General features: G+C 41.5%; 1 protein-coding gene across 1 annotated transcript; it reads left to right on the plus strand.

Annotated features, from left to right (window-relative positions):
* Positions 1 to 1,093: 1,093 nt before the first annotated feature.
* Positions 1,094 to 8,070, plus strand: LOC126540476 (uncharacterized). Its single transcript, XM_050187294.3, has 4 exons — positions 1,094 to 1,174; positions 1,691 to 1,747; positions 2,364 to 2,515; positions 7,712 to 8,070. The coding sequence occupies exons 2-4, from the start codon at positions 1,696 to 1,698 to the stop codon at positions 8,033 to 8,035; spliced, it is 528 nt and encodes a 175-aa protein (XP_050043251.2). The 5' UTR covers positions 1,094 to 1,174; positions 1,691 to 1,695; the 3' UTR covers positions 8,036 to 8,070.
* Positions 8,071 to 13,544: the final 5,474 nt, after the last annotated feature.

The following is a 13,544-nucleotide window of genomic DNA, read 5'->3' on the forward strand; positions in this document are numbered from 1 at the left end:
ATTTCAATACCCGAACTACTTTTCTGCCGTCCTCGATTGCACTTCCCTTCTCTTGGCACCCTTTCTCTTACCCTAATGGTTGACCGGTTATCTAAATTTCTAACCTACACAATACATGACCTGCCCAGCTCCATTTTCTCTGTTAATGTCAATTACAATATCAGCTATTCCCGTGTCCTCTCTGATCCACACTCCTCTCTTCTTTTCTCTTAACGTTATGGCTAAAATTCTTCGTTCCATCGCTCTTTGCACAAACTTTTTCTTCTTGTGCACGAGAAACTTGCATATTCTAATAATGAACAGTAAGAGGTGAGGAAATATTCGCAAAGAGCGCATCCACTCTAGACGAGTTTATGAAAATGCCCTTCATTCTGCTAAATTGTACTAGTAAAAATAGAGGCTGGTGGATATAAGTACGTTCTCAATCATCTTTGTTTCTTATGGCGAGAACAGGCTGACCGTAATTCTTTCGCAAAAGACCGTTGCCATTGATGTGTCACGTATACCTGAAGTGATTTTCGTTTGCCCCAAGTTTATCCCAGAAAAGCAGTGCCTTACTAGACTGTATGAAGTTTTCGCTGAGGAGAAGAGAATTCAACTCGTTGTTGAAAACCTTGCTATAAGAAATACAAAAGTAACAACTAGTCAGCCGCAAGAAGCGGACATCAACGAGAGGGGCCTTGTTGCAGATTACCCGTGGATCGCTATGTCCGGTCAGCAACAAACTCAGGAATCCTAATTTCCCGCGGGACCTCCTTTGATTGTACGATTACACCTTCATTACCCCTCAATTACGTCACTCAACGACATTGATCTCATTGCATATTAACAAGCTCCAAAGCATTGTGCGATCCTGCGAGACCTGAGGCGAACAATCATTCAATTATAGGCTGTATCTGACATTGTAGTGCACTGCATGCAAATTATCTCGTGAGTCACGCCAATATATGCAATGAACAATAGCTTTAACGGGCACACACGAGATAACTGTGGTATCTAGGTCTCTACACGTGCATTTCCACGACCATTTATCCTGTGCGAGGAACATATCCCTTGAAAAAGGACAAAAAAATGGTTAATCAATATTCCAAGGTATAAAAGCCGCAGCGTTAACGCAGCTTATTCACATTTCGGTCGATACAAGCTGAGAAATACCCTGGGGCTCCTGATTTTGGTAAGTAGACTTACACTTACCGTGCTTCAGTTGCCTTCGTAATGTGAGGACCATTCGCGTTTACAATTAGGAAATGCCATGGAATTTGATATGACATACGGTTCCCTTTCCTTTAACATTAGCTAATAAAGATGAATATACGGGAGGATATTGTCTTAGAGCACGCTAGTCTTTCTTGTACAAAGCTGCTTGCTTGATGTCAAACGTGTGACGCGGTCAATCTAAGTGAAAATAAAATTTGGGGTAGCAATAAGCGTTAGGTTCTCAGTGAACTAATCTGAGAATAATGAAGTCTCTCAGTAAATAAGCAGTCACTCTGAGGCAGTGGTGGAAAGTTACTATATATCGGCCGAGTTAGTTAAAATTAGGTCAATAATATTATATTTCAAAGTAAACGGACATCTGTACTTTAAAGTTTGTGGGCTAGAGAAGATGGTGCTGAAGGAATAGCCATGGTTGATAACACCGTAGACTTGAAGACGACAGATAGCTACAATGTTTTTACATTTCTCACAGAAGTCATGAGGCACCTTTCGGCAGCCATTTGTCTCGTGGTCCTCGTCGCCTTTACGGGTACGTAAAAATATTTATTCCATTGATGAACAAAGTAAATTAAATGCATCAATTTCATTGTACATAATTGAACCGATGTAAATTAAGAAACAGTAAATGAAGCGATCATAAACCCACAAAGAAAGTTTTACACCAGCTAAACACCTTTGTTACCTTGTAGGTTTCAATGAAAAAGTTTTTTTCTGTGTTGGCATGCGCCGATTATTCATTTTCACTTTCAAGGTCAGTATCACGCTACCAAGTATGACTTGAGAGTGCCCGCTGATTACATTTCTGTCCATTTTTAATCGTAATCAAGCGGCAACAGTTTCAAGAGACAAAACGACAAATATAGAAATCTTGCTCTCTTCACAGGATAATATATATTACTGAAACTCGTAAGAAGATATTTAGGGACCATACTGTTAGAGATTGCCACTTGCGGTAATCAGTATTTTCAGTAAGTCACCTGACATGTTACTTTACACGAGAATACCATCGGCGAACTAAAGGTCGCTTACATGTTCCTCGTTTGCCAACACACGTAGTAGTTTTAATGTACTACACATATTTGATACAAATAGTTTGTTAGAGACCCTCAAACTTCTAACAGAAACTCCTGTTTATGCGATTGCAGCGGACGCACACACAATTTCCCAGGAAGAGTCTAGTCTTGACGCAACATTCGAAAGGGCGGCCGAATGTGCCGCTCTTGATGCTGTTCATGTGGGTGACATCCTGCGAGAAGTGGCCCAGACCCTAGCTGCGGACGAAGAGATTAAGTCTGAGGTGCGTAGAAAAACCAGAGTGAAATTTAGGAGGCGAAATATATATTTTTTCTAGGAACAGCTGGCACTTATTCTACTAAAAGCTGTAATAGTCCGTTTACGGAAGGCGGTAAAAATACATGGTATAGGGGAAGTCCAGATCAGCACTCTAGCGACGGCCCCTTCCGTGTAACAGAAACTAATATCAAAGACTATACTTATGCTGATTGCATGCATTGGAATAAATTATACCCCGGGAAACAAGACGCAGACATCGTAGATTGAACACCACCGTTGAGCCTGCGGGCGTATTCACTGCCTAAGCAAATAAGTCTGTGAGATACTGCACGTATGTTTCTTAAAACAAGTTAACAGATTTCATAGTTACTTTTATTGACTCCATCATTTCATTTCATTCCATTTATTTTTGGAAGTGCCCAAGAACGGCTCTACGCATTTGTATTAGTGCACTCGTATAACACAAAGAGCAGAAAACAGACAACCTTCAGGAAGAGCATAATATGCACCACTAGACACTATTTGACGCGTTCAGATAATGATATGCGGCAATACTAGTTCTTGAATGTTTCGGAAACGAGATCAGTCAAGAAGCTCGTGCGGTATATCCACGAAGAGGTATTGTGAAAAGTCAGAAAGTGCATTCGCTGTGCGAAATCTGCCTATCCGTTCTTGTAAGGCTAAATAAATTATGTTAGGTACAGTATGGTCTCTCTACCCGCATACTGCAATATGTAGACTACTTCTTTCACGAAGTTGCGGTGGCACTCTAGTACACCAGAGAAAAAAACAAGTGTCACGCTTTAGGAGTTGCCTCAAGCATTATCGGCAAGTATATGCTCGGAAAAAGGTAGCATTGTCCATAACTGACCTGTGCTCTTCATAATAATAATAATAATAATAATAATAATAATAATAATAGTAATAATAATCATAATCAGCCTCTTCAATATCCACTTTAGGACAACGGCCTCTGCCTGCGCTCTCTAATTGCCCTTTTCCTGCGCCAACCGATTCAAGCTAGAGCCGGCGAATTTCTATATTTCATCGTACCACTTATTCTTCTGCCGTACTCGGCAGCTCTTCCCTTCTCTTGGGACCCATTCCGTAACCCTAATGGTGCATCGGTTTTCTTACGTACGCATTAAATCACCTGCTCAACTCCATTTCTTTCTCCTAACGTCAATTATATCATATATTCCCATTTTCTCTCGGATCCACACGGCTCTCTTTCTGTCTCTTAACATTAGGCCTAGCATTCTTCGTTCCGTCGTCCTTTGTGTGGTCCTTAACTTGTTCTCAACCTTCTTTTCCAGTCTACAAGTTTCTTCCAAATATATGAGCACTGGTAGTACACCTTCCTTTCCAATGATAATGGAAAGTTGTAGCCAGGAGCTGACTCACTTTGCCGTATGCGCTCGATTCCAATTTTATTCTCTGAATTTTCTTGTCATGGTCAGGTTCCCTGTTATTAATTGACATAGGTAAACATACTCCTTTACATAATCTTGTGGATAACTGGCGATCCTCAATTCATGTTCCCTTGCCTGGCTATTCATGATTAGTTTTGTCGTCTGCAAATTAATCTTCAACCCCAACCCTACACTCTCCATGTGAAGATCCTCAATCATTTGCTGTAACTCGTCTCTATAGTGTTTCTTAACGGAAAAATGTCGTCTGAAAACCGAGCGTTGCTGGGATATTTGCTGTCGATCGCTACTCCTAAGCCTCCCCAGTTTATTAGCATCAATACTGCTTCCAGGAACGCAGTGAATAGCATTGGAGATATGTGTCTTCTTGTGTGACCTCTTTCTTCGTAGATATCTTCTTACTTGTGCACAATTGAGGCAGCTGTAGAATCTCTGTACATATTTTCCCAAATATCTACGTAAGCGGCCTGTGCTCCTTGATTACTTTATGCTTCTATGACTGCTGGTATCAGTACAGAATCAAATGCCTTTTCGTAATCTATGAAAGCCATATAGAGAGGCTGATTGTTCTCTGTGGATTTCTCGATTACCTGATATATTACATGAATGTGATCTATTGTAGAGTCCAGTTTTCCACTTATACTATTGGAAATTATCTTGTTGTATATTTTATTTAATATTGGAAGTAGGCTGAAGGAGCTATACTTTTTCACTTCTTTAACGTCTCCCTGTTTGTGGGTTAGTATAATCTTCGCATTCTTCCAGTTTTCTTGGACCCTTGCAGTCGATAGACACTTCGTATCAAGAGTCGCTAGTTTTCGAAGCTTTATGACTCTTCTATCTTTGATTAAATGAACTGTTATTCATCTTCTCCGGCCACTGTTCCACATTTCATGCCCACCAAGGCCGTTATGACCTAATCGTTAGTTATAGGAGGAGCTTTTGTATCCTGTTCATCACTGTTTCTAATGGAGGTATCCTGACTACTCTGGGTACTGTAGAGTTCAGTATAGAATTTTTCGGTTGCTTTTACTATATCTTCGAGATAACTAATGATATTACCCTGCTCATCTGTCAGTGCACACATCTTGGTTTGTCCTACGCCAAGATTTTTGTCACAGACTGGAGGCTGTGCCTACATTTTACGGCTTCTTCAGTCTTTCTCACGTTATATTTTCGAATATCACTTATTTTCACCTTGTTGATCAATTTTGACAGTTCCGCCAATTCTGTCTTATCACTTGAGTTGGACACTCATTATTTGTCGTTTCGTTATTAGGTCCTTCGTTACTAGGGAGCACTTGCCTACTGGTTGCCTTGGTTGCTTAATTTCTGTTGTCAATGCTGCTTCTGAAGCCAGCCTAGTTACCGTTTCATCCAGTGCATCTATCTCAGCTTCATGTTTCTGTTCTCAGGATGGATATTTGTTTGCAAGTGCGAACCTGAATTGGTATACTTTTACCCCATACTGCGTCTAGGTTGGCCTGTTTCTGATCGACCAATTTTACCCTTTTTGTCTTGAAAGTGAGGTGAATCCTAGCCCTCACTCACCTATGATCACGGCATTTTACCCTACCTACATACTTCTACATCCGGCACTATGCTGGGATTGGGAGAAAGTATGAATTCATTTTCATTTGTTGTTTGACCATTAGGGTTTTTGCAGGTCTACATTTTATTCCAACGCTTCCTGAAGAAGGTGGTCATTATTCGCAGCTTAGTTCTTTCCGCGAATTCTGCTAACATCTCTCATGGAGTGATCCTCGAATCGCCGCCGTAGTTGCCAATCGCTTTTTCACCAGCCTCCTTTTTCCCCACTTTTGCATTCAAGTCGCCCATGACTAAACTATGCTGAGTTTGCACTTCTCCATTCGTCAATTGAACATCGTCATAAAATTGTTCTATTTCTTCATCGTCGTGACTGAGGGTAGGAGCCTAGGTTTGTACTACCTTTATTCGATGCATTCTATTCAGCGTTATTACGACTAGTGCTGCCCTCTCAGTAATGCCGTAGAATACGTCAATGTTACCCCCTATGTCCTTATGGATTACGAATCCTACTCCAACCTGCTTCTAATATCGTTGTCCTTTATGAAGACATTGCCATTTGTCAGCACTGTCAGCACCAGTTCTTCCAACCTCACTAATCCCAATGATATCCCAAACGCTGCCTGATACTTCGTCAAAGAGTACTGCTAGGCTAGCTTCAGGTCTAGGCTAGCGTCGGGTCTTAAACCTTTCAAGGGTCAGTTTCCAATGGCGGCCTGTCCAGGTTCGGAGATTCTTAGCACCCTCTGCGGCGTTACAGGTCCGACCGCCGCCTTGGTCAGCTGTTCCACAGCTGCTGGCGAATGAGGGCAATCGGGTAATTGAAGGAGTCATTTGGGGGAGGGGGAGGGGGTGGCCGAATACTGCACCAGGAAGGCCAGTTCCTGTTTTGGTGAGGGAATGTCTTGTTGTAGTTTAGTGGGTCTTCCTAATTTTGTAGTACCTGGATCACTGTAGCTCCACGTGCTCTCGGCGTTTTTGCTGGCGTCAGGCGCCACTCAAAGACTGGAGATGCAATGTAACGGGGGAGGTGAGTTCGAGTTTCCGGATTTTAGAAAAAAAAAAAAAAACTCGACGATTCGAACTTCTCACTGTGGTAGCCGAGCATCCACGCTAGCTCAGTCAGATAACCCTATGCGCTGTCTGGCCAACTTATGTCAGAGAAATACAGCCCAGACAATACAACGCACCAAAAACATGCTTGAATTATCCGCGTTATACGGGTTTGTGAACGCGGCAAGTGACACGACAAAGTATGTCTCAATGGGTCTAACATCGTGGTTCCGGAGTCTCCCGTACGCATGCGGCCTTGAACATGGCTTGACACACGATATATTTACGGCGAAATTGAAGAACACAGCAGTTTGATAAGTCTCATAATCTGGTGTGCATACAAACAATCATAATTCAACCTCCACAGAATCCAAAATAGGCATGCCCTTGCGGTCCTGTTCGCTTAATAAAAAGTAACACATCACAAACCTGGGTTGTTCGTTCCGCCAGTTCTATTATATCGCACTGTTCTCTTACTGGGCCGCTCAGTTCCATCAAGAAAAATACGAGCTGCTCACCTGGTTTTACAGAAATGTGTGAGGGCTGTACTATGGACGTGTGAAAAAGATCACTGATGAAATAATTTTGGCTGTAGAGGTAGGTAAAAAGAAGCTCGCTCTCGGAAGGTTCGCGTCTCTGTTTCATTTATTTATATAATGCAAGTTGTGCCTTCTATTGCACACGCATAGTTCATGCGTACTTCATTATATTTGTAATCCTGCAGTTTTTACACTGCGAACAACATGTGCAGCGCCTCCCATAACGCATACTGTGTGCTTCCATGATATTTGATCAGTTAACATGGGGAGGCTTTATGTCTTTCATAATTTCCAACATAGAAAATTAGACAAATTTACAAGCTGCTAAAAAAGCACCACCGAATTTTCTTTACCATGTGTCATAATAAAATGAAAATAAGTATTTTTTATAGCAAAAGTATACACTCGGTACACACTTTATAGATTTTTAGAGTTATGTAAGCACATATTTTAAACGCGAGCCAAATGTTGATATTCTCACGTGTTAAGCACAGTTGCCTTCAGTAAATGGGAAACTCTTGGTTTTCAAAAACATTGATGTTAAAAAGAGACGGAAAGAATTGTAACTAACATTTACGCAACGATTCGCCGTATTTCAACTTTTAATACCTACGCGCTTTCGTTTTTCAGAGCGATGAGTACTTTCTTCGTGCTCTGTGGCAGAAAACAAAGGACGCTTTGAAGAACGCGACTGAAAATGTTAAGGTAACAGTAAAAGGCGCCTACGAGGATGCCAAGGGCCACTTCAAGAAAGCTGCTGAGGACGCCAAGAAGAACATCAGCGAAAAGGTAGCCCAGATCATGTCGAAGTTGTTAAGCAGAGTTATGAGTGGCTATGCATTGGAAGACTCTGAGAGTCGGGGGAACTTTATCAGGCTGTTTCTTGATGTCATCATGCGAGCAGCCCAGCGATTTATGAAGATGGGCAAGGCTTTGGAAAGCATTCAGAACTGATGAAAATAAATAAGCTCAGCTGCGAAACTCATAAACTGTTTTGGTGTTGTCTTTATTTTAACTCCCAATTACTGTGACACATGCCTGAAAACGGGATAACGAGGAAAACGTTGAAAGTATAAAGGCAAGCTTTTAATTTCCAAAAAACAAGACAATAAAGCAGAAATGTAAATAAACTGCAACTAAAAGCTGTGTGATAAAAATGGATGAAAAAAAGGAAAACACTGGAACAACAGCTACAGAATGAGGAACAATACAACACCAATGCTCAGTTCTCAAACAGAACACAGATAAGCAAGGAGGGAAAAACTATGGAAAGACCGGAGAGGAGTGCAGCTAGAAAGAAGTGCGACACATAAAGGTAAGGGTTGCTAATAGAAAGAAGACAAAACGTATTGAAACTTTATAAAGATGAGAAAATGACTGTTGTATAGATCTTGCATTCCGTGGAGGGACGAGTATCTACTCAAATAGGCAGAAATGTGGAAGGGTGTATGTTCCGTCGTAGTCTTATGTGGAACCCGTAGTTCAACACAAGTTAATAGATGCGTGCATCTAATAATTCAAATAATCAATCTGAACGAAAAGAGAACGTTGGTAGGACCATATATGCACACAAAGACGCAAGTGTAGGATAATTATTCAAACTTGAACTGTTCTTCATGCGCGAGGTCGGAAAACGGTGCTTGTATATACCCACGAATGGTTCTGCCGCCGCTCAGTTATTATGCTCGTCGAATTGCTTGTGCCATTCCACACCACTGAGGAACATTCAAGTAATGGGAGACACGAGGATATGTATAACTTAAGGAGGGGGAAGTGGGGTGCGGAAACGTCTTGTAAATCTGCCGACTGAACCGTAGAGCGCCCAGGTGTCGTGTTGCTACCTGCTTGGAGTGGATACATATGCTTCAGGTTCTCTAAAAAGTGCACCACTATTTCTTACTTCAACTACCTTGGCTTTCGCCAACACCCGACCAGGAAGAAAATAAGGAAACAGGATATCTCGGTTGTGCTCGAATGCGAAACAATTTTTGTTTTAAATGAATTTAGAGTGATCCCGTTTAAATAGCACAATTCCGAGAGCGATGATAGGTCGCACACCAAAACTCGAAACTATGCAGTACTGTGTATCTCCTTTATTATTTTGATGTCGTCAATATAAAGAAGAAATAAATGCTTTGGTGTGCTGAGGAAACCTCACTGACCAAAATCAGGAAGACAATTGAAAAAGCTTGGGCACTCCACTAGATGCCGCAATAACAAACGGAGATTGATCATTGGCGCCCACGAAACAGGACCTGTTTAAGAGGCCAATCCATCATCATCATCATCATCATCAACATCATCATTAGCCCATTTATGTCCAATGCAGGACGAAGGCCTCTCCCTGCAATCACCAATTACCCCACTCCAGCGCCAATCGATTTCAAATAGCGCCCGCGAATTTCTTCATTTCATCGCCCCACCTAGTCTTCTGCCGTCATCGACTGTGCTGGGCAGGCCATATAATGCGCAGGTTAGATAACCGTTAGACCATTAGGGTTACAGGTCAGAATAGGTTGTTCTGTTGTAGGAAACTTCTGTTGTAGCAGAGCTACAACAGAAGTTTCCACACCATACTCCGCAAACTTCTCGAGCAATAGAAGATTACAGATTACGTCAAACGCTTTTCTGAGCTCGCACTACACAGCATCAACTTGCTCATTTTAGGTGAGCGGCCTAAAACCAGCATCATAGAGGTGATAATGATGGTGGTCGTTGAGACGTCAGAAAGCAATTCAGGTGGATTTGGAGCAATCTCATTTTAGACGCTGCAAAACAATACATTGTGAATACATAATTCAAGACACCGGGAATGGTAGAGTGAAGACGCATGGAGCGATAGTTCCTGACATCCGTTTGAGTGCCGGGTTTAAAGAGAGAAAGAAGGCAGGTGGTTTACAAGGTTGGAAAAAGAGTAAATTATTCAGACAAGAATTAATAATAATGCCAGCAGATGTACAACGATGCTGTTGTAAGCATTATTAATGGTGGCCTAAATGCAATTTGGGCCGCTGGACAAAGTTGCTGTAAAGCGTCAGAGGCATTGCCTGATGAGGTCGTATTGACACAATGCTGAGCTGACAATTTTGCAAAAAGAGCACGGCTATGAACAGTGCTACTGGGTGACGGTTTCTATACAGCGGAGAAATTAACAGTGATAAAATCAGAGAATGCTTGCAACAGTCGACCGAAAGGGTTGAGCAGACGCATAAGTTCTGCACGTTTCTTGCAGCGCATATGAAAACATCCTAAAAAGTCCGTTGGCCGATTAGACTCCTGTTCTACTATGACTCAATAATAATAATTCAATGCCACAATGATCGCAATAGTATTATTCATAGTAGTAATATTGTTAATCAAATATTACAATATTTAACAAGCAATAAATTTTTGTGACGAGCCCGGGAACAACCTGCTGGTCTTGATACTGGTGCATGTATTTATGTGCTTACAACGTTCCCAACTATCATGCACCAAGATAAAAAAAATGTGAAAGAGCGACGCGGCTGGACAAAACCAAGGTAATGTTTATCGTCGCTTGGGTATGCTTAGATTATTTTTCGCATTCTGTCTAATTCCCAAAATTATCCTTTATTAAATAATCAACTGCTGAAATATTATATTTAGATGGAAAGCGTCACTGAGAAAATTGGAGAGCAACATGAAAAACAGCCGATGCAAGTTTCTGTTGCTCAATACGTGCTAGAGGAAAGTTTTTTCGAGCGTGAAAGAAGCCCGCGAATAGGCGCAACATTGCGACGCGTCTGACCACTCGAGGCATATTTTTAGGAAGAATACACCCATGCGTAATTAATAACTGCCCAGCGATGAACTGCTCTAGTTGCTGAGTTTTCCGTTTTGTACTTGCCACAAATCAACCGCGCAGCTTTCCTCTGAACACACTCTATTGTATTTTGCCTTAACTGAAATGTGCGTCCCACACCACTGAGGCGTATTCACGCTTCGATATTTTACAAACGTTATAGGATGCCACTTTTGTATTCATAGGTGCATCTTTCAGTTTTCTTTCAGAGCCCCATAGCTTTCCTGACACCGATGTTTTCGTATCAAGAACATGTGCAGCGCACGTAATTTTAGTGCTTCCCGTAACGCTTGGATAACTGCACTTGTCAACTTATGCAATAGGACAGTTCGCTAATCTGTAAATAAATTCTTTCGGTGTTCCGTTTTTCTATGTAATCCTATGAGTCTTTCTTTATGAGTTTCTCTGTGAGTTTTCTTTGTGAGTTTTCTCCCTATTTAACTGCTTGCTCCAATGCAGACGCAAATCACTAATCCGTACAAGGATTGCTACAGAATAATATCGTAACATTTAGTTGATATTTCTTGACAAGTAACGCAGTTTTCTGCGAAGAATCTTATGCATGCTTCTTGATCGAATATATCACCCAAATCGTTAACACATATTAACAACAGCACCGGGCCGAACACACTGCCCTGGGAACTCCGATACTAACAGCAAGCACATCTGAAGCATATCTAATTTCAATATAATAGCGCCTGTTTCTAAGGTACGGGTTGATCCACTGAGCAATTCTGAAAGGAGTCCCGATGGATTCCAGTTTGTACAACTAATCGCTAGGCACCTTGTCGATTGCATTACAACAGTCCAAAAACAAGGCATCCATCTTTCCGGCACCATCGAGTACTCGCTAAAATTCCAGCATTGTGGACAAAAGAAAAACAGTGGACGTCTCATTGCTAAAGCCATGTTGAAAATCTGACAAGGTTTTTTGGTTTGTCAAAACCTATTGTATATATCACACAACTACATGTTCTAATAATTTATAACGGGCGCTCGTAAGAGATACAGGTCGACAGCTGTAAGCTGATAAGCACTCACACTTTCTAAAAATCGAAATTGAACGAGCTGTACCCCAATCGTCTGATATGTCACTTGCTGTTAAGGATAACTTAAAAATATTGGTTCATACCCCGCCATCTGCTCGGTATATCACCTCAGAAAAGCATTCGGAACACTCCCAGGGCCTACACGCTTCTTCGTATCAAGACTAAGTAGAAATGCCACCACACCTTCTCGCATGACCAGTCGGCCGCTTACCGGGACAGAAACTTTAGTGGTTGATATCCCTTAGATATCCGAAAGGAAACCACGGAAAATCAATAACAAAACTCGTTGGGTTCGAGCTTGCATAGGTACTAACTGCACCATTTACTTTTATTCTTGTTCTCGCCCGTCTAGTTCTCTTTAAGTGATGCTAGAGCTTTTGGGGGTTAGTTTTAATGAACGCTACTAATTTGTGGCGAAAAATTGTTTCCAGCACCTCTGAATTTTCTCTGTAGTTGCTGTATCAGTTTCTGAAACTGTTGTGCACTGTTCTGCGCCGTTTCCTCAGTTGCTTAATTTTACCTTTATAAGGAATATCGTTTCGAGTAATCCAAGGACTATGACGGCATTTCTGAACTTTTTTTACTAGTAAAAAGTTATCAAGAGAAAACCTAATGAAGCTATGGCACTGTTGCCAGGAACGTTCAGTTTCACCGTTTCTTCATTTATTTATTTATTTCATGTACCCTCAGGGCAATTGGCATTGCAGCGGTTACTGGTTACAGACATACAAAACAAGAAAAAACAGGAAATGTGATCCAAGAGGAAGGAGTATTGCAATAAAAAGTTAACAGGTGTGTCTACTCATACAATATTAGCTAAGGCGTTCTTGAAAAGCTGGTAATCTTTTATGGTTGCCGTCAGTGCGGGAAGGTGATTCCACTCTGCTGCTGAAGGAGGTATATATGACACAAAGAAAGCGTTAGTTCTGCAAAATGGGACACCGACCTTGTAGGCATGATCTAATCGCGATGATAGGTGACGTGGGGGAGGGATTAATTCGCTACGCAAGTATGCACGATGAAACGTCTTATGGAACTGACAGATACGAAACGCTTTGCGACGTGAGCCAAGGGATGGTCGATAAAGGCTTTATTTTATTGAAGATATGCTAGCGGTCCTGTTATAGTTGGAAAGAATGAAGCGAACTGAGTTTTTTTGAACCATTTCTAGTGAATGTATTAGGTTTTCATGATCAGGGCCCCAGGTGGATGCAGCATATTCTAGTTTCGGACGTATTAACATTTTATACAACTGTTTGAGGGATGAGGGCACTTAGAAAAGTTGCGGCGGATATAACCAAGCATACGATTAGTATTGTTAATTATGTATGTGATATGTAGAGACCAAGTGAGAGTGGAAGTGATGTGTACACCAAGGTACTTGTACGAGCCTTCCGATTCTAAGAGCACATGATCTAAGAAATAATTGGAGATACTGTTGCAAGTTCTGTATACGCGAAGAGATTTACATTTTGCGATGTTAAGTTCCATTAGCCATGTTTTACGTCACAATGAAACAGCGTTCAGGTCAGACCGTTAGCGCTACGATGGTGTAAATCTAAATAGCCGTTCGCTGAAACGTTAAATACCT

This window comes from Dermacentor andersoni, chromosome 2 (genome assembly GCF_023375885.2).
Source record: "Dermacentor andersoni chromosome 2, qqDerAnde1_hic_scaffold, whole genome shotgun sequence".
NCBI classification, from domain to species: Eukaryota; Metazoa; Arthropoda; class Arachnida; order Ixodida; family Ixodidae; genus Dermacentor; species Dermacentor andersoni.

Bases quoted from the DNA above. Each gene is read 5' to 3' on its own strand.
- LOC126540476 (XM_050187294.3), top strand. From the start codon at position 1,696: ATGAGGCACCTTTCGGCAGCCATTTGTCTCGTGGTCCTCGTCGCCTTT. The intron at 1,748-2,363 runs GTACGTAAAAAT...ATGCGATTGCAG, and splicing joins GGTCCTCGTCGCCTTTACGG to CGGACGCACACACAATTTCC. The intron at 2,516-7,711 runs GTGCGTAGAAAA...TTCGTTTTTCAG, and splicing joins ACGAAGAGATTAAGTCTGAG to AGCGATGAGTACTTTCTTCG.